Raw genomic sequence first — 18,904 nt, 5'->3', positions numbered from 1 at the left:
CTGAAGTGTTTAATTAAGAAGAGAAACAGTTCTTCAAGGGAACTGGTGCTGGACCCTTGCCCTGGTGGGCCACAGGGGTGCTACATGCAGGAACTTGCTCCTGGGTCTGATGAAGGGAATCAAGGACATGGGGTATGCTCTACAGTGAGCACACCCTACCCCTGCTGGCATTCTCTTGTACCCAACCCTGTGTATAACCCCAGACCAGGTCAAAACAGAGGCTCCCAGAAGCCTTGGCGCAGGAACGCAGCATGAGCATGTGCACAGGCATGCTAGGACAGCCCAGTTCAGAAGATAATGTGCACATGCTCATCATACCCTCGCTGCCCACAAGAGAATGTGCACATGTGCATAACGCCCACGCCTCCCCGGGGTGACACAGTACTGAGTAGTCACTGAGCACAAGTCACGGGCATGGCTGCAGGACTGCTTGGCACCTCTCAGTCTTGCCACCTTCCAAGTACAACAGCAGACCAGGGTCAGACACAAGGTGAAGCTCAGATGGGGAGCCTTGCATGGCAGGTTGTCCCTCCTGGACATGGAGTCCTCCCCCTGGAGCCTATAGAAGCCTCAAGATCCTGGTCACAGCATGGGAATCCACAGCCCCTAAGATAGTCTGGTGAGTCCAGGAGGGCTGGTCAGGGGGTCCCCAGGTCCCTGTCTACCATCCCTGCTTGGGTCAAAATCTAGGGGTCTCAGAACAGGGCCTAATGACCCTTCTCTCTAAAGAAATAGCTGTTTAGCTAAGTCAAAGCCTAGGTAACATTTTTGATATCTACTTTTTTATTTGACATTTCTTCATGTTTGTACAGTCCAGTTTAGTTAAATTCAGTTTACATTTATTGATTGTGCTCTAGGAACTCTCAGATCATTTGTGATGTGGCAGATATAATGGGGATACACATCTCTATAAGTCACTGTAGCTCTGTGGAGACACAGAAAGAATGATTAATTCTGCTTGATTAAAGATGTTGTGATGAAATGTTTTGCAGAGGACTTTTCTACTAAAATAAGAGTTGTAATTAGCTGGGTATACTGGTGCATCCCTATAATACCAGGACTCAGAAGGCTGATGCAGGAGGCTTGTGAGTTCAAGGTGAGACTTGGCTATGTGATTAGACCTTGTTTCAAAAATATCAAAAAGAAAGGAAAAAAAATTTATGGTTTTTTGACCCACCTAATAAAGTTCCTTTTATTGGGTAATTGTGGATTTTTGTAAACTTCCTAGCCATATAATGCTCCAAAAGATTTTGAAATTACCTATTTTAAATATTATTTAATTTTTAATCTCTTCCCTAGAAAGGTGGCTTGTTTGGCCTAGTGGGAGGCTGAGGCAGGAGGATTGCTCTGAGTTTGAGGCCATCCTGGGCTACATAATGGGTTCAAGATCAGCTTGAATTTATATAGTGAGACCCTGTCTCAAAACACCAAAAAAGAAAAAGAATGATGGCTTTATTTAGAAACATTAAAAGAGAATATGATAAAAAAGTAAAGGAAGGGCCAGGGATGTAGCTCAGTGGCGCCGCGCCTGCCTTGCAAGCGCAAGGTCCTGTGTTCTATACCTGGTACTGAAAAAAAAAGATAGAAACAAGTAAAGGAAAGAGCAGAGTGGTTTGTTCTTAAGATGTTGCTAAAGATAGATATATAAATGAAAGTTTTAAAGGAGGTAATTTGTTCTGTTTCTCTGTCTAGTTCATTCAACAAATGCTTACAGAGCACTTATAACTTGATTCTGTGTTAGGTGCTGTGGAGATTTAAAAACGGAGTGACCCAGAGACCTAGTTCTCAAATAGCAGGAAGAGAAAGAAGTAGGAAATATATAGATAGGAAGTGGATGAGGTAGTAAATTAACTGTATTACAAGCTAGAATTGAAGTCTCACTTTAGAGAGGCCCAGCTGTGTAGGGGTCTGTAAGGGAACCCAATTAATAGCCCCCATGTTTCCTACATGAGTTCTGAATAGAAATGAGAGAGCAAATAAAGAGAATGGCGTCTGGAGGCCAAATTCCCACTGGGGCACAGTGAGTAAAAGAGCTGAGGGAGGCCAGAAAATTGATTTCTTTCCATGTAGAAGGAAAGCCACCAGGCTAGCAAAGTGTACTTTCCTACCAAGATCAAATGGAGATGCCTCTCATACCCGTGTACTCCTGAATTTGTTCATGGTACAGAATTTGCTTTATCTCTTCTGATCCACATGCTCTTCAGTCCCTGGTGAAGTCCTGTCTATGTCAAACTTTATCTGATCATAATGATCTCTTCTACCTTTGCCAGGTTTTTCATTTGATAGTTCATTACCTTGTAGTGCTGGTCTTTGCCTCAGTTGGATTATAAACTCAATGAGGACAAAGCTTAAGATTTATATATTTTTTTCAATTTAGTGCTGCTTGTAAACCAGAATTTAGGAAATAATAATAAAAACATAAGATTACCTTGCTTGTGTAGGTTTTGTGTGTGTGTGTGTGTGTGTGTGTGTATGCTGTGCTACTAAGCTGTATCCCCTGTCTTAGTTACTTTTTTCATGTTGCTGAAACAAAATACCTGACACCCAAAGTTGAAGGAGGAAAAGTTTATTATAGCTCACGGTTTGTAGAGGTTTCAGTTCATAGTTGGCTGGCTCTAAGGCAGGGTGGCATGGCAGAGGGGCATTGCAGAGGAGAATCAGTTCATGTTGGGCAGAAGGCTGCAAAGCAGTGAAGTATCGAAGTAGCAGCAATAAGTGATGACAGCAGCCCTCCTTCTGTCCCTTATATTCTCTGTGGGCTACATGCCCTTAGAGCAGGCACCCACACTCACACCACCCAGGGTGGGCCTTCCTGTTATCCACATCTAGGATTATGCCAAACCAATTGGTGGACTGATTTAGTAATCATATGTCTTAATCCCACTATAACATACTTAATCCCAGCATCACACACTCTAGATCTAGCCACCTCTGAAAAGCCCCATCTATGATCACATGAGGCTTTGGGGGAACAATCTAGACAAAAGCCATAACATCCCCAGTCCTTTTTTTAAAATTTAATTTTTAGAATTTTGTTCTATTTTGATTTTTGGTACTGGGGGTTGAACTCAGGACCTTGCACTTGTGACACAGGTGGTGGAACCACTGAGCTAAATCCCCAGCCCCTAGAATTTTTATTTTATTATTTTTGTTTTATATTAAAATTTTTTTTTCACATTTTTTATTAGTGCGTATTGGTTCTACAGATTAATTAATGGGTTTTCTTTTGGCAGATTTGTATATGTCTATAACATACTTTGGTCATTCTCAACCTTCTATCACCCTGTTGCCTGACTGTCTCCCTAGTTTCACATTTGAGGGGAGCTTCAGTGCATGTAATATATTTTGGTCCTATCATTCTGTCCTTATAATTTTATTTTGAGACAAGGTCTCACTAAGTTACCCAGGCTGGCCTCAAGCTTTCTATCCTGTTGCTTCAGTCTGCAGAGTAGCTAAGATTGTAGGTGTGTGTACCCTTCCTGGGTAGTTCTTTATAGGGCCTTCATGTAGTAGTAATAACTAATGCATATTGAGTTCGTACTAATGTATGTGACAGATGTCTTGCTATCTTATTTAATCTGTATATCAACTATCATATAATACTTTTAACTCTATTTTATAACAGTAAAACAACAGTTTTAGACCTGGTCTCTGATTTCAGGACCCCACCCAAAATATCAATTAGAATGCTTTTGACCAATAGTTACAGAAAAAGTCTGGTTTAAAACATCTTAAACAATAAAGTCTAATTTTTTACAAAACAAGGAGTGAGAAGGTAGGTTTCAAGATTGGTCTTTCAAATCTTTGACAAGGTTAGAGCCCTGGTTGATTTCTCTGGAGTTCTCTTGGATTACAAGGTGACTGGTTCATAAGAAAATATCAGAGGGCCATTCTCTTTCTTGCATTTCTCTTTTTATTTGGTTAGAAAACCATTTCTGAGAAGCTATCCTGCAGATTTTGCTTCTTGCTTCAAAGAGAACTGGGCTACTTGCCTATCGACAAACCAGTCACTAGAAAATGAGAAGAGAAGGGGATGGCCATGATGGATTTAGATCAGTGATGGCGAACCCTTTAGCGAGTGCCCAAACTGCAACTCAGAATCCACTTATTTATTGCAAAGTGCCAACACTGCCATTAAACCTGAATACTGAAGTTTTTAGTTTAGAACAAACAACTCATCCATTAACATCTTTTGTCTTAAAAGAGCTTTTAATGATACAAACAAGTTTTTATTGAGAAGGAAAAGTTTGCATTTGCCGTGCTTTTCTGTGCTATTATCCAATGCTTAGGTGGCTTGGCTTGCGTGCCTACAGAGAGGGCTCTGTGTGCCCACTGTGGTGCACGTGCCATAGGTTCACCATCACTGGTTAAGACTACTAGTGAAACTTTGCTGCCTGCCTGATACCTTAGGAAAGTCACGCTTTCCAAGGAAAAGGGAGGAAACGGCTCTTGGTTAAATGGTTAAATAGTAATTTACCATAGTAGCTCTTTTATTTTCATAATAACCATTTTGTTTTGTTTTTTTGAGACAAGGTCTCACTCTGTAATTCAGGCTGGCCTTGAACTCATTATGTAGCCCAGGTTGGCCCCAAATTCTTAGTGATCCTCCTGCTTCAGCTTCCCAAATGTTGGGACTTTTTATATGAGTTAATTGAGTTTTCAGTATAATGGGATGACTTCTGAAGTCATAGAGTCAGCAAAAGTGGTTAGTTGAGAGTTTCTAATTCTAAATCAAGTTTTCTGATTCTAATTCCTGCTGCTTTTTTTTTTCTTTCCTGGTACCGGGAATTGAACTCGGGACCTTGCACTTGCAAGGCAGGCACTGGAACTACTGAACTAAATTCCCAGCCCCTGCTGCTTTTTAAAGGTACTAATTTTCTGAAATGTATTCTTATTTGTTTGTTTCAGATGCTTGAAGTTTCTGGGAAGTAGGCATCCAACCCTGGTACTTCCCTTGGTGCCTGAGCTCTTGAGCACACACCCATTTTTTGACACAGCGGAACCCGACATGGATGATCCAGCTTGTATCCTCTGTGCTTAGGATGAGTCTTGCTGATTTGTTAAGGAACCTTGGTCTCTCTTACTACAATATGGCTGCGATGGTCTTGTTATGGGGTTGAGAGTCTTATTAAGGTTCCTGATGTTTTAAACAAAGAATTGAGAAGGACACCTAGGAGTAGCAGCAGAATCAGTGATTGATTTAAAAGAGAAAGATAAGAAATACTCCATAGAGTGGGAGTAGGCCAATGAGAAGAGCTCATGGCCCGAGGGAGCTTGATGTTGAGAGTTTTAAACCTAAGGATTTAGGGTGGGATTGGATGTTTGGTCTGAGGTGTGACTCTGGCTTGTGAGTGGCTTGATTTGGCCCTTCTGTCGGGCATTGAAGTTTCTGATCCTTTATGGACCTTGGAGGAACTGTCGTGGCATCCAAAGACCATGCTGGGGTACGGGAGCCCAGTTTGTGTCTGTTAAATCTGCATTTGGTAATTAGGGTTGGGATCAGGCAAGGGTTGTAGAAGACCACTGAGTGCATGCCTGGGAACTTATTCTACATAAGCTAAGATACCTGGTTGGTTACCTTTTTCCATTGTGTTTACACCAGGGCATCCTAGTCCTTGGCTAATGTTTAATTTAGAAGATCGATCTAATCCCAGAAAGTGGGCTATAAGGCAGGGCCTTCTTTCTTCTTAACAGCTGTTTCCTTGGTTACCTTATGCCTCAGATCTAGCCCAGAAAGTGGGCTCTAAGGCTGGTGGACCCTCCCTTCTTTTTTAAAATTTTTTTTTTGGTACTGGGGATCGAACTCGGGACCTTGCACTTTCGAGGCAGGCACTGGAACCACTGAGCTAAATCCCCGGCCCTGGACCCTCCCTTCTTTCTGCAGCCTTTTCCTTACCTAACTCCCACCTTAACCTAAGCTTTTATTTATTTATTTATTTATTTGGTACTGGGGATCAAACTCGGGTCCTTGTGCTTTTGCAGTAAGTTTTAACTTTTTAATTTCATTTAGGTAGAAGTTTTTGAGGGAGCTTAATGGGTATTATTCTCAGCTTTCGTTGCTTTTACAATAACTCATCTTTGCCACTTAATACTGATAGTTATTTTTGCCATTTATTACATATCTATTATATCCCACATACTCATTGTGTGTGTGTGTGTGTGTGTGTGCGCGCGCGCGCACCCTGAGGATTGAACCTAAGGCCATGAACATGCCAGACAAGCACTCTACCACAAAGGTACATCCCTAGCCCTTACTTAATTTTTTGTTGGAAATTCTGGAGATTGAATCTGGTACCTTCACACTGAGCTTTTTATTTATTTTTTGTGTGACAGGATGTCTTTATTTACTTTTCTCTCATTGCTGAGACAAAATACACAGCACCCAAAGTCAAAGGAGGAAAGGTTTATTTGGCTCACAGTTTGTAGAGGTTTCAGTTCGTAATTGGCTGACTCCAAGGCAGGGTGGCATGGCAGACAGGCATTGTAGAGAAGAAACAGTTCATGACAAGCAGAAGGTAACAAAGCAAGCAAGAGACAAGACAAGCCTCTTTCTGTCCTTTATATTGTATCCAGGCTACTGGGATTAGGGCAGTGCCAAACCAATCAGTCGATTGATTTAGTAATCACACACCCTTAATCCCAGCATTGCACCATGAATCAATCACACACTCTAGTTAGTATTCACCCACCTCTGAAAAAGCCCCACCTATAACTGCATGAGGCTTTGGGGGACATCTTGACACAAGCCATAACACAGAATCTTACTCTGTTGCCCAAGCTGGGCTTGAATTTGTGCTTTTCATGTCTTAGTCTCTGTATGCGCCACTGCACCTGGCTTATTTTTATTTCTGAGACAAGGTCTTGATAAATTTTCCAGGCTGGTCTTGAGTTTGAAGTCCTCCTACCACTGCCTCTTGAATGCCTGGGAGTTTAGGCATGTGGTATCACACCCGGCTCATTAAATGTTTTGTAAATTTTATTACTGATCTCCCAAACAGACCTGGAAGGAGGATTTTTTTTTTCCTTTGGTATTGGTGATGGAACTCAGAGCCTTTGCACTGAACTACATCCCCAGCTCTTTAAATTTTAAGACAAGGTCTTGGTAAGTTGATAAATTGCCCAAGCTAGGCTCAAACTTGGAATTTGCCTGCCTCAGAGTACTAGGATTACAGGCATGTGCTACCATGTCCAGGTTCAACACAGATACTTTTGCAGTTTACACTTGAGGAAACTGAGGTTCATAGAGTTTAAGTGACTCTTTAAAAAGCAGATCTTAGATTTAGAGCCAGAAATTTCTAATTTTCTATCTTGCACACTTTTCCCTGTATTACACTGTCTTTAATTTAATCTCCAGCCTAAGGAAGGTGATGCCTTCAGAACAAAGGCATGAGTACTATGCCTCTAATACAAGTTCAGTGGGTTTGTGAGAGCCTTGTGCAGCATGCCATGGGCTTGGATTGTTTTCTGGTGAAGAGAATACATTTACATCAGTGTGTCCACATTTTCCCAGGGTTTGCTCCGTGGACAGCTTCTCCATGAGGTTTAGGGATATTTTATTGAAACACAGGTGTCAGCCAAATAACTAGCTGTCACATGAAGGTGACTGTTGTGTTCCATTTGTTTTCTTTCACTTGGATTTGGAAATATAAAGCTCTGTGTTATTGATGTACTAACCAATGCCAAATTTTGTGTGTTTACTTATAAAAAATACATATTCCAGTTCTTCTAAAGATGTAGCATAGCTGTTTGAAATTTAGCTCATCAGAGAGGGACTTGTGGGCTATGTCTCATTACTGATTTCTGAAGACATTTTTAAGTTCTGTGAGATCTGAGAGTCCCGTCACAAAAAAATTAAACATTTTTGAAGGTCTTATTTTGGTATTGGTAAGATACTTTTTTAGGTACTTGAAGGATTGCATTGTTTATTAATTATGTTTGGCCGTATGTCACAGAAATTGCTCCCAAATGTAGCTTCAATTAAAATGTTTATTTTTGTTCAATGCAAGAGAAGTCTGGAGATGAGCATTTCAGTGCTGTTTCACATTATTCTTTTTGATCCTCTGTTGTGCCATTTTCTGGGGTTTTTTTGTTACTGGGGATCGAACTCAGGACCTTGCACTTGCAAGCCAGGCGCAGTGCCACTGAGCTAAATCCCCCACCCTTTTTCTGATTTTTGAGACAAGAATCTCCCTGTGTTGCTCGGGCTGGGCTCAAACTCCTAGTGTCAAATGATTCTCCTGCCTCAGTCTCCTGAGTAGCTGGGACTGTGGGTGTGATATGTTCTGCTGTTTCTAGTTGTCTCAGATGGAATCTAAGAACTTGAATGTGTAGTTATCAGATTCAAGTACTAGGCAGAAAGGAGAGAGGATAATTGGAATAAAATCAGGTTCCACCTATAGGGGAAAAGGAAAGGATGGATTTTAGGTGAGCACTTTTCAGGCTCTGTCATAGGGAAACACATGGAGGCTTGGAAGGTATATTTATCTTTTAATTTATAATTTCCTTCTATTATAAAATTAATATATTTAAAAAGTCAAAAACTGCAAAAGGAAGAAACTTTATTTAAAACCTAACATCCCACTAAGCAAAAAATAGTTTAGATAGTTTTGCTCTGTTGCCCAGGTTGGTCTTGAACTCCTGGGCTCAGCTCTTGAACTCCTGGGCTGAGCTCTTGAGTTGCTGTGATTCCAGTGTGTGCTGCAGTACCTGGGGCAAAGTAATCTTAATATTTTTGTGTATTTCATTCTTTTTTTTTAAAGTTTGTGATCCAAAGTTTGCTGTTTTGTTAAACAGTTTGTTTCATCAATAAATATTTGCTAATAGATAACTGCTATCGTGACCTCTATATGTTGTATGACCTCCTTGTTTTCATTTATAATAAAAAAAAATTTATGGTACAATATTGTAAATTCTTTAAAATGTCATTTAGGGCTGGGGATTTAGCTCAGTGCTTTTGCCTCCTGCCTTACAAGCAGAAGGTCCCGAGTTCGATTCCTGGTACCCAAAATCAAAACAATAAAATATCATTATTATTATTATTTGACTTTAGTTTTTGGTGGTGCAAGAATCAAACCTGGGACCTTGTGCATACTAAGCATATACTCTGCTTCTGAGCCAACCCCTGCCTAAATATCATTTGAATTTTTTTTCTATTACATTTATACTTTTTTTTGGGGGGGGATACCAGGATGCCGGGAATCAAACGCAGGGCCTTATGCTTGCCAGACAGGTGCTGTGCCATTGAGCTACATCCCCAGCTACATTTATACTTTTTTTTTTTTTTTGGTACCGGGGTTGAACTTGGGACCTTACACTTGCAAGGCAGGTGGCTGAACCACTAAGCTAAATCCCCAGCCCCTACATTTATACTTTTAAGACAGAGTCTCACAGTGTTTTCTGGGCTGGCTTTGAACTTGGCTATGTAGCCCAGCCTGGCCTCATGATCCTCCTGCTTCAGCCTCCCAAGTGCTAGGAGTATAGGTGTGTACCACTATGCACAGTAAAATATCATTTGTAACGATTGTATGGTGTTCTACCAAGTAGGTAAAACACAAGTTGAGTAAGTAACTGTTTTTGGACATCAGATTATTGCTGATTATATACTATCATAAATGATTCTATGATATTAGGTTGTTTACTTAGACTTTTTTTTTCTTTTTTGAGACAAGGTCTCACTATGTAGCTCAGGCTGCCCTCAAACTCACAGTGATCCTCCTGCTTCAGCCTCCCAAGTCCTAGGATCACAGGCGTGTGCCACCATGCTCAGTTTACTTAAGATTATTTTGTGATGTGGAATTAGTCAACATTTATAATGCCGGGAACCACATTATTATCCAAGGGATTGTGGAAATACATACTTCAGTAGAGAGTATACTAAAAATTTGTATTTGTTAGTATTCTCAGCAGTATCTGGGATGCATTTTTTTGGTACCGGGGATCGAACTTGGGTCCTTGCACTTGCACAGCAGGTGGTGAAACCACTGAGCTAAATCCCCAGCCCTGGCATGCATTATTTTTAAAAACCCTTGATAAGATGGGTGTGGTGGTACATATTTATAATCCCAGTGCTCTGGAAGGCTGAGGCAGTAGGGTCTCAAATTCAAGCCCAGTCTGGACAAATTTGTGAGATCCTGTATCAAAATTTAAAAGGGGGGAGGGGTGCTGGGAGATAGCTCAGTGTGAGTCTTGGGCTTAATCAGTCCCAGGACTGTGAAAAAAACCCCACAAAACTTTGGTAATTGGGGCCGTGGGTGGAATGGTGAAATATATTTCCTTGTGAAGATTTGCTTTCTTTGATTATTAGAAAATCGGATTCCTTAATGGGAATTTGGGGAGTGGGAAGTCGGGGTGCCCAAGCTCAATCTTTCATGCTTCCAAGTTTACTTAACCCACTTACCAGACATTGCAGTTTTGGTTCTTATTTTCAATGCTGCTAAAACTTGTCCAACAATGCCAGCATTGTTCTCAGATCATACCTTCAGGCACTATGCCTACCTCCGAGACAGTCTCTCTCATCTTGTTCCTGCTTTGAGGGTATGTTGAAAACATCTGTTGTCCTTGCTTTCATGTTTTTTGATTTTCAGCTCTCTGTGGTTATTAAATAGCAGAAAACAGACTGCATATTCCCTGAAACCTGATTTATTCATTCTTTTTCTCTTTAGCTCTCTACCACTCATTTGTATGCCTGCCTCCCAAGAGCAAGGTCCTGAGTTTGATCCCCGGTACCTCAAACAATATGATAGAGCCTTGGTTCTTAACAAGTCTTTTTTTTTTTTTTTAACAAGTCTTTTTTTAACCAGTAAAACCTGTATTATTTTTAAAATTTAAGAAATAAAAACATTTTGAAATAGACCAAACTGATAGTAATAACAGATACTTATGAATTCTGTGTTCCGGTCATTCTTCTGAGTTGTTTGTATTAACTCATCCTTGCATAGATAACCCCACCCGACTTTATTTACATTAATATATGTATAGAGTTAGGAGGTTTAAACTTTTATAGAGGATATAAAGTGTTCCTCTCCTCATACCTTTTTTTGTGTGTGTGCTACTGGTGATTGAACTTAGGACCTTCACACTGAGCTAATACTCATCCCTTTTATTAATTTTTTATTTTGAGACAAAGTCTTGCTAAGTTGGCCAGGTTGAGCTTGCACTTCTGCCTCAGAAATTCAAGCATGTTCCATCATGCCCATCTTTTATCCCTTTCTTGAAAGATAACTTCTTTTAATTGTAGGATAAGAATTATGTTTATATAATTTTTTTCACTACTAGGGCATGGACTCAGGGAGCATTGAGCTACATCCCAGTTCCTTTTAATTTGGTTTTAAGACAGGGTCTGGCTAAGTTTCTTAGACTGGCCTTGAACTTTTGAACCCCTTGCCTTGCCCCCTGAGTAGTGTGAATTATAGGCATGTGCCACCTCATCTGGCTCAAATACAACATTTTTATAGCATGTTATGTAAACTTATTTGGAATAAGTGATCACTCTTTCATGAAGTGAAAGATAAAGTTTAAAAATAAATGTAATAGCCAGGCATGTTGGGATATGCCTGTAATCCCAGTACTTGGTAGGGCCGCTGCAAGTTCAAGGCCAGCCTGGGCTACATAGTGAGACCCTGTCCCCCTACCTCCCCAAAAGATTGATTTTTATTCTCATTCATATGGTTAATAACTGGCTAATATTGCACCATTTTTTTTTTTTTGGCACCCGTGGGTATACTGAGACCATGTTTGGATTCTCATATCCTCTTTCCCTTCTCTCTCCACTCTATCCTACCTCCTTACTCTAGTTGGGGAGGGGAGAGATTATTTACAGACCCTCCTAGCCTTTTCCCTTTTTGCTTTGTTTGGTTTTACATTTTTCCTGGTTTTTCTGTGTTATCACAAGCTGCGTCACAGAATTTGACAGCACTGTCATCCCACTTTATTTGCTTAGTTACCGGGTAGAAAACTCGTGTCATCTGCTGTCTCCCCAAACATCACACCCCATGAGGATCCGTCCCAGCAGTTCCTGCAGCAGAGCCTTGAGAGAGTATACAGTCTTCAGCATCTGGACCCGCAGGGAGCCCAGGAGCTCTTGGAGTTCACCATCAGGTAAGGCAGTTTTTGCCTCCTTGGGTGTCAGGGTTGTTGTCATGCTCAGCCTGATTGCTTTGAATTCCAGTACTAATTATTAGGCTTCACCTTCTGACTCTATTCACCTGCACTCTCTCATGGTTTTATGATCTATCTGTATTTTTAAATTTATTTTTTTTTGAGACAAAACATTTATTGGTACATTTTAGATGTATATAATGATAACATTCATCATAGGGAATTTGTACCGGCATCTGTATTTTTTTAGATTGTGACTTGAGGTTTTTTTTTTTTTTTTTTTGGTACCAGGGATCAAACTCGGGTCCTTGTGCTTGTGCAGCAGGCAGCGAAACCACTGAGCTAAATCCCCGGCCTTTGAGCTTATTTTTTAAAATGCTGTTTGTGCTGGGTATAGTGGCACACACACGTAATCCAGCACCTGTGGGAGGCCGAGGCAAGAGGATTGCAACTTGGAGCCCAACCTGGGTAACTTAGCTTGCATTGCCCTTGAATTTGCAGTCCTCCTTCTTTGGGCTTCTGGGTAGCTGGGATTATAGGTGTTCACCACCATGCCCAGCTTAGGCTCCTTCTTTTTTAAATTTTTTGTCATCCTTGGGATTAAAGCCAGGGCCTGTGTTTGCTAGGCAAGTGCATCTCTGAGCTACATCCCCAGCCATATCCAGGACCATTCTTGTGTCTCTGTCTTCTAATAGTCCAAAATCTAACTCTGCCCTCTATATTCTTGCCTGAGGGAAAAAGAAAGGGTAAGAGAAGGGCATTATTTCTACATTCACCTCTTTTTTTTTGGTACCGGGGATCGAACTCAGGTCCTTGCGCTTGCGCAGCAGGCGGCGAAACCACTGAGCTAAATCCCTGGGCCAACATTCACCTCTTTTTAAAGACATGTCTCCATAGTTGCACACTGGAGTTTTACTTGCATCTCATGACTGGAGTTTGAGTCAAATGGCCATATCTAGCCTCAGGAAGCTAGGAAATGCAGTCTTTATTTTGGATGACTTGTGTAGTTAGCATTTGATGACTCTGTTACTGGGGAAGAAGGGGAGAAAAGGAATTGGGGAACAACCAACAGATTCTGTCTGCTAGACCATATTAAAATGACCCGAATGATATGAAAATAATTGCAACCCATTTGCCTTTAATAAAAGCAGTATTGTTTGCTCTTACAATAGCAGAGTCGCATAGTTGCTGCGGAGACCATATACTTGTAAAGTCTAAAATATTTACTGTCTGACCTTTTATAGAAGGGTTTGCTGACCCTGCTATGGGCTATGGGTAGACCATGCTACATAAGCCAAGGTTTCAGACCTTCCTTTATCTTTTATGAAGTGATTTCTCAATCACAGTTTGTTCTCTTCTTCACAATAGTGTTTAGTTTTAGAGGCCCCTAAATGAGGTTGGTGGCCCTGAGCTCAGGAAAATAACCTCTACTTCCTGAATCACCCATCTAAATAAACATTCAGGTTTTGTTGTTGGCATTTTTATTCTGTTGGCACTAAAACAAGTACAAAATGCACAAAAGCAAGCTAATTTGATTGTTAGCTGCAGAGAACTGGCTGTTAGTAGGTGCTTAGTAAACAGTTGTTGGTGTGAATTGCCTTCATGATGTGGTTTTTAATGAGTCCTGGCTGGACTTTGGCTGGCAAAACCACTATGCAGTGGCCAGGCCTGGATATTATCTTTCTAGTTTGAGTGTATTCTTAGGAAAGTAGTCAGTATGATGAAAAACCTAGAAAGGAATCCTGATAGCAGTAGCTACTGAGGGCCTACTGTGCTTTACAAACATTACTTCAAATATGAAGCAGTTTGCAGAAAGTGGCAAAAACTGGATTTGCATCTAGCTTTGGCTTACTATGAAATTGATGCTTTGTGATAAGCAACAGTGAAGGGCATTCCTGAGTCAAGTGGAGATTAGATCAGATTATCTCTGGGGTGCTTCATAAATTACTGTTCCTATAGTCTCGGCTGTCCTTAATTATAAGCAGTGCTAACCATCAGATATTGTCTGCTCACTCTTCTCAGGGCTTCGTATTCATTATTTTATTAAATTTGAAAATAATCCTGTGAGAATTGCCCCATTTTTATAATGAATGAACTTACACTTCTGTTGAGGATGCTGGGGTTCATTCATTCCCAGTATGGTTTTTGACAATACATTGTTTGCTAGGTAATTGCTAAGCCAAAGGGATGCAGTAGCATCTTAGTCATTTTCCTTGTCATGGGACAAAATACCCAATACCTGCAATTTAAAAGAGGAGAGGTTTCTTTGGGCTCATGTTTCAGAAGTCTCAGTCCATGTTCAGCTGGTTTAAACACACAGACTGCACAGCAGAAGGGTCTGGCAGAGGAAAGCTGCTCATATCATGGCGGCCAGGAAGCAGAGGGACAAAGAAGGAGCCAGGAGAGAGAGATGCCCTTCCAGGTCACCTCCTCTTCTGACCAGATCCTGCTTCCTAACAGCACATTTAGGTATAGCAACCCCATGATTCAGTCACCTTTCAGAGGCCCCACCTGTGAGTGCACGAGGTTTGGGACACAGCTAGATAGAAACCATAACAGATAGTAGACAGTACAAGGTTCTTACAGCCTGATGACAGAGATAGCTAGGTAAATAGGAAATGCAGAATTGTGTAAATATGCTAGAGTAGAGTAAGCCTGCGGAAGTGTAAGGGGAGGCATCTAATCCTTCTTTGGATGGTAAGTGATAACCTGAAGAAAGAATGGAAGGTAGCCAAGTGAAGAAGGGAGAAGATTGTATCAAGGATGAGGAATACTCAAGGCCTGGATAGAACATAGGGCTTTCTAGCCTTCTATCTGGTTAACAGTTTGTATAAAGTAAAACATCTCGTACCATATAATGAGATTTGAAATACAAAGGACTATTCAAGTCTTAGTTTTATCAATTCCTAGGTGCATGATTTTGGTTCATCAGCTCCCTCATTTGTACACTAACAGTGCTGTGTAGCTACTATGTAGGACTGTTATAAAGTTTATTGTAATGATACATATGAGAGCATTTTGAGAATAGCAGTTGTATAAGTACTAGTTGGATGGTTAGGAAATTTTGCTTGAAAATTTAAATCTGTGCTTCTTTTAAAAGGACACAATGGCCATGCTCTTACTACTTTGCAGGTAAACCCAATCCAAAATTTAAAACTGTAACCATGTTATAAGTTTACTGAGAGTGAGGGGGATTGTCATTTAAGGAATGCTTCAGTCATCTATCTGCTTTTTCACAAGCTAATAACCTCTGATTTCTGAGTTTGGATTTTTGTGTAAGTCCGTCAAAGTGCTGTTACTGGAAATACACATTATTGTTTCAGGAACCATATCACTTTAGAATTGATCTGTAACACAGTTGTAATTTTAAAGTACAGAAGCTCATTTTTAGTCTGAAACAGATGGAACTTCACTTATCTGAAATCAATAGAAGTACCCTTCTCTTATGGGAATTCTTTCATCTACCACCCCTAAAAAGTGGGATTTAGTAGGTGAATCCTTTAAAATCCTCCTTTTGGTGTGCAACTATTAATGTCTCTAAAGAATATTACCTGTTTTGTAGTCTGAGCACCAGTCTACTAATTAAAGAGGTGGTAATAAATTTTTGTAATCTGTAATCATTTAGGTGCAAGGATGAAGATAGCTTTTGAAAAGTCACCAGGACTTTGTATATTTTTTGCATTTTCTGCCTAGTTCTGCCAAAGTTTTAAGAGACATTAGTTGTGACTTTGATGTTTAGAGTCTGGAAGGGGTTGAAAGAAATATGTAGCTGTAAATATTTGGTTTGTACATTTGGAGCGTTTTTTGATTATCTGTAACAGTGATTTAAGAAATGAACTAATTCGGCTTATTGTGTAAACTTAAAAAAAAATCACAATATATGTAAATTTGTTTACTTCTAATATTTTAGAAATACCATTTATTGACATTATGGATTAAAAATCATAAAGTATATGTTTATGTGAGGATCTCTTTTTGCCTTGCCATATCACATCTCTAGAAATGTGTTTCCGTGTATTTGGTTTTGAATCAGTTTTTCTCATCTGTATTTGACCTATTTCATATATAAAGAGGAAGTTTAATAGCAAATAAATGAGATGTAATATGGTATTGGTTTAAAAAAGACTTGAGTCAAGGCAGACCTGGGTTCATGTCCTGTTTTTGCTGTTTATTCTGTGACCTTGAGCAAACCACTTAAATGCTGGTCTTAAGTTTCATGCTCAGTGAAATGAGGTTAATTGCATTTCATGTTGGAAGGTTTAAATGAGCTCAAGTAAAGAAGCACCTAGCATAGTACAGTGCACATGGGAAGGTGCTTTTTGTACCCTTTTTGTTAAAGAATCCAGTCTTTCGATGGATGTCTAGACTCAGGCTTCCTGAAAATTGTGAGGATAAAAAGGTACAGAAAAGAGGGGCCGGGGATTTAGCTCAGTGGTTCTGCCGCCTCCCTTGCAAGTGCGAAGACCCGAGTTTGATCCCCGGTACCAAAAAAAAAAAAAAGGTACATAAAAGAAATACCGGGATACAGAGGATCTTGCCCAGGCCTGGCAAGTTTGCATTTTTGTTTGTATAGTAGTTCAGATTTCCCACAGCTGATTGGGTTAGGTTGCATCTGGATTTTGTATAGTGAAGAACTGTTGCTACAATCTAAGGGCGGAGAATAATCTAACACCTGGAGACAGTCAGTTAATGCATAATCAGCCGGTCAGTGGTCTCTAGAATTGTAACAGAAAGCAGAATCTTCTTGGAGAGGAAGTGCTTCAGAAATAGAATGGTTCCTGGGTATTTCTTGCAAGAGTAATAACAGAGAAGGGGAAGGGGAAACCAGCTGGTCACCAGACTCACATTTCACAGGTGTGGTTAGCTTATCCAGGGTTTTGCTTTTCATTGTGCTGGGTTCCCACATCTGAGCAGGCTCTCCAGGACCAACTCAGGCCACAGCACAAGAGGTGTCTATATAAAGATAGACACTGGTGTCTTCAGTGACTTTGGGGATAATTCACCCTGTGCCCCATTGCAGGGTATCTCCTTCCTGGGGTCAAGGTCTCCAATTATTATAAAACTGCCCTCTGAGCATGAGGTTAGAGAGAGGCTTAGTCCAGTGGAATCTTTCTGTATAGGCTACTATGAAACCTGATATACCTGTAACAATCAGTTTCCCCACTGACTCAGATCTTGAGGTTTCCTACAGTTGCTGTTTCTAAGTAGAATTTTTATGTTGCCATAAAAGAGAATGAGGCAGATGTCTATGAATGCTATAATGGATTGTTAGATAACACACTCATATTCCTCCTTGCCAAAAAGAAAAACAAAAAACAAAAACAACAGATAAAATTACACCAGTACTTCTTGTTCATGCACAGTATATCTGGAAGAATTAAAGAGAAACTTGTGGTGGTATTCTCTGGAAAGGTGTACAGTATAAAAGGATAACAGGGCACAGGTGTAGAAAGAGGGGACTAATGTAGTTGTATAAGCTATAGGATCTTTTGAATTCTGTGCCTTAGATATGTATTACTTATTTTAAAAACTAAATGTTTTAAGTCACCAATAATCCCAGATCCCAGCACTATTTTGTTTGTGTGTGCTACTTTCTAATTTCTTGTCCACAGGTAATTTTTTTTTTTTTTGAGATGAGAATCTCACTGTGTTGTTCACACTCAGCATATGTTTTTATGTGGTTGCAGTCATCATGTCTATACTTACATCCAGTTAGGATGTTTCAAATTCCAGGTATGAGAAAAACCTTATCTCAAACTAGAGTACAGTGGCTATTTAGGTTCTGCTATGATCTGAATGTTTATGTCCCTCCAAAATTTGTATGTTGAGTCCTAACCCACAAGGTCATGATATTAGGAAGGCCTTTGAGAGGTAATTAAGTCATGAGGCTAGAGCCCTCATGAATGAGAGTAGTTCCCTTATGACAGAGACCTATGGGAACTTGTTTATTCCTTTCACTATACGAAGACACAGCTAGAACCTGCTGCCTCTGAGGAAGCCAGCCTTCACCAGACACCAAATGTCCAGGCACTTTGATCTTGGACTCTCTAGAACCCAGAACTGTGAGAAATAGTTTTTTATTGTTTATAAGATACCTAGTCTATAGTATTTTGTTATAGTAGCCCTAGTGGACTAAGACTTGTCCTTAAATAACCAGAAATTGAAGATATGATGGTATGATCTAGCTTATTTATACCATTAAGGACCTACTTTGTATCTCTTTGGATTTTTCTTGTTCTCAGCATTGGTTTTATCCTTTAATTTAATTCTTGTTGAATTATAGTGTGACCATCAGGGGCAATGGGGTCATGAGAATTCTTGCTCAGTCCAATAAGAAACAGAGAGAGAAAGAGAGGCAAACCTGTCTTCTCCAAGCATGGAATATAACTCTTTCCATTTGGATTGATAAGGGCAGCTTAGGTCACATAACCAAAGGGATGACATATACATTCATTAGATTAGTTGGATTAGGCTATACCTGGAGTTGAGTTTGGGAACATGTTCCTTTCAACAAAATAGGATTCAGTTAATAATGAAGAAATTCAGAATGGCTAACTGAGTAGGCAGTGAACAGTGTCACCCACCATACCTTTAAAAAAAAATTTTTTTTTTTTCTTTTTTAGTGGTGCTGGGGATTGAACCCAGGGCCTTCACACTGAGCTACATCCTCAGCCTTTTAATTATTTAATTAATTTATTTTAGTGTTTTTGAGACAGGGTCTTGGTATGTAGCTCAGGTTGGCCTTGAACTCATTATGTAGCCGAGGCTCGTCTTGAGCTCATGGGTATCCTCCTGCCTCTGCCTCCTG

General features: G+C 40.1%; 1 protein-coding gene across 3 annotated transcripts in view; it reads left to right on the top strand.

Annotated features, from left to right (window-relative positions):
- Ints4 (integrator complex subunit 4) overlaps positions 1–18,904 on the top strand; it is a 117,066-nt gene that overhangs the window by 57,471 nt on the left and 40,691 nt on the right. For all 3 annotated transcript variants that reach the window (XM_087211337.1, XM_087211340.1, XM_087211339.1), the window contains exons 13-15: positions 4,909–5,024; positions 10,400–10,533; positions 11,939–12,096. In XM_087211337.1, the coding sequence (XP_087067463.1) occupies positions 4,909–5,024; positions 10,400–10,533; positions 11,939–12,096 (408 nt within the window). The remainder of the gene's footprint in view (positions 1–4,908; positions 5,025–10,399; positions 10,534–11,938; positions 12,097–18,904) is intronic.

This window comes from Heterocephalus glaber, unplaced genomic scaffold (assembly GCF_053883595.1).
Source record: "Heterocephalus glaber isolate CG9 unplaced genomic scaffold, H.glaber_assembly_v1.0 deba00001428, whole genome shotgun sequence".
NCBI classification, from domain to species: Eukaryota; Metazoa; Chordata; class Mammalia; order Rodentia; family Bathyergidae; genus Heterocephalus; species Heterocephalus glaber.
This window is presented reverse-complemented; position numbering and strand designations above follow the sequence as displayed.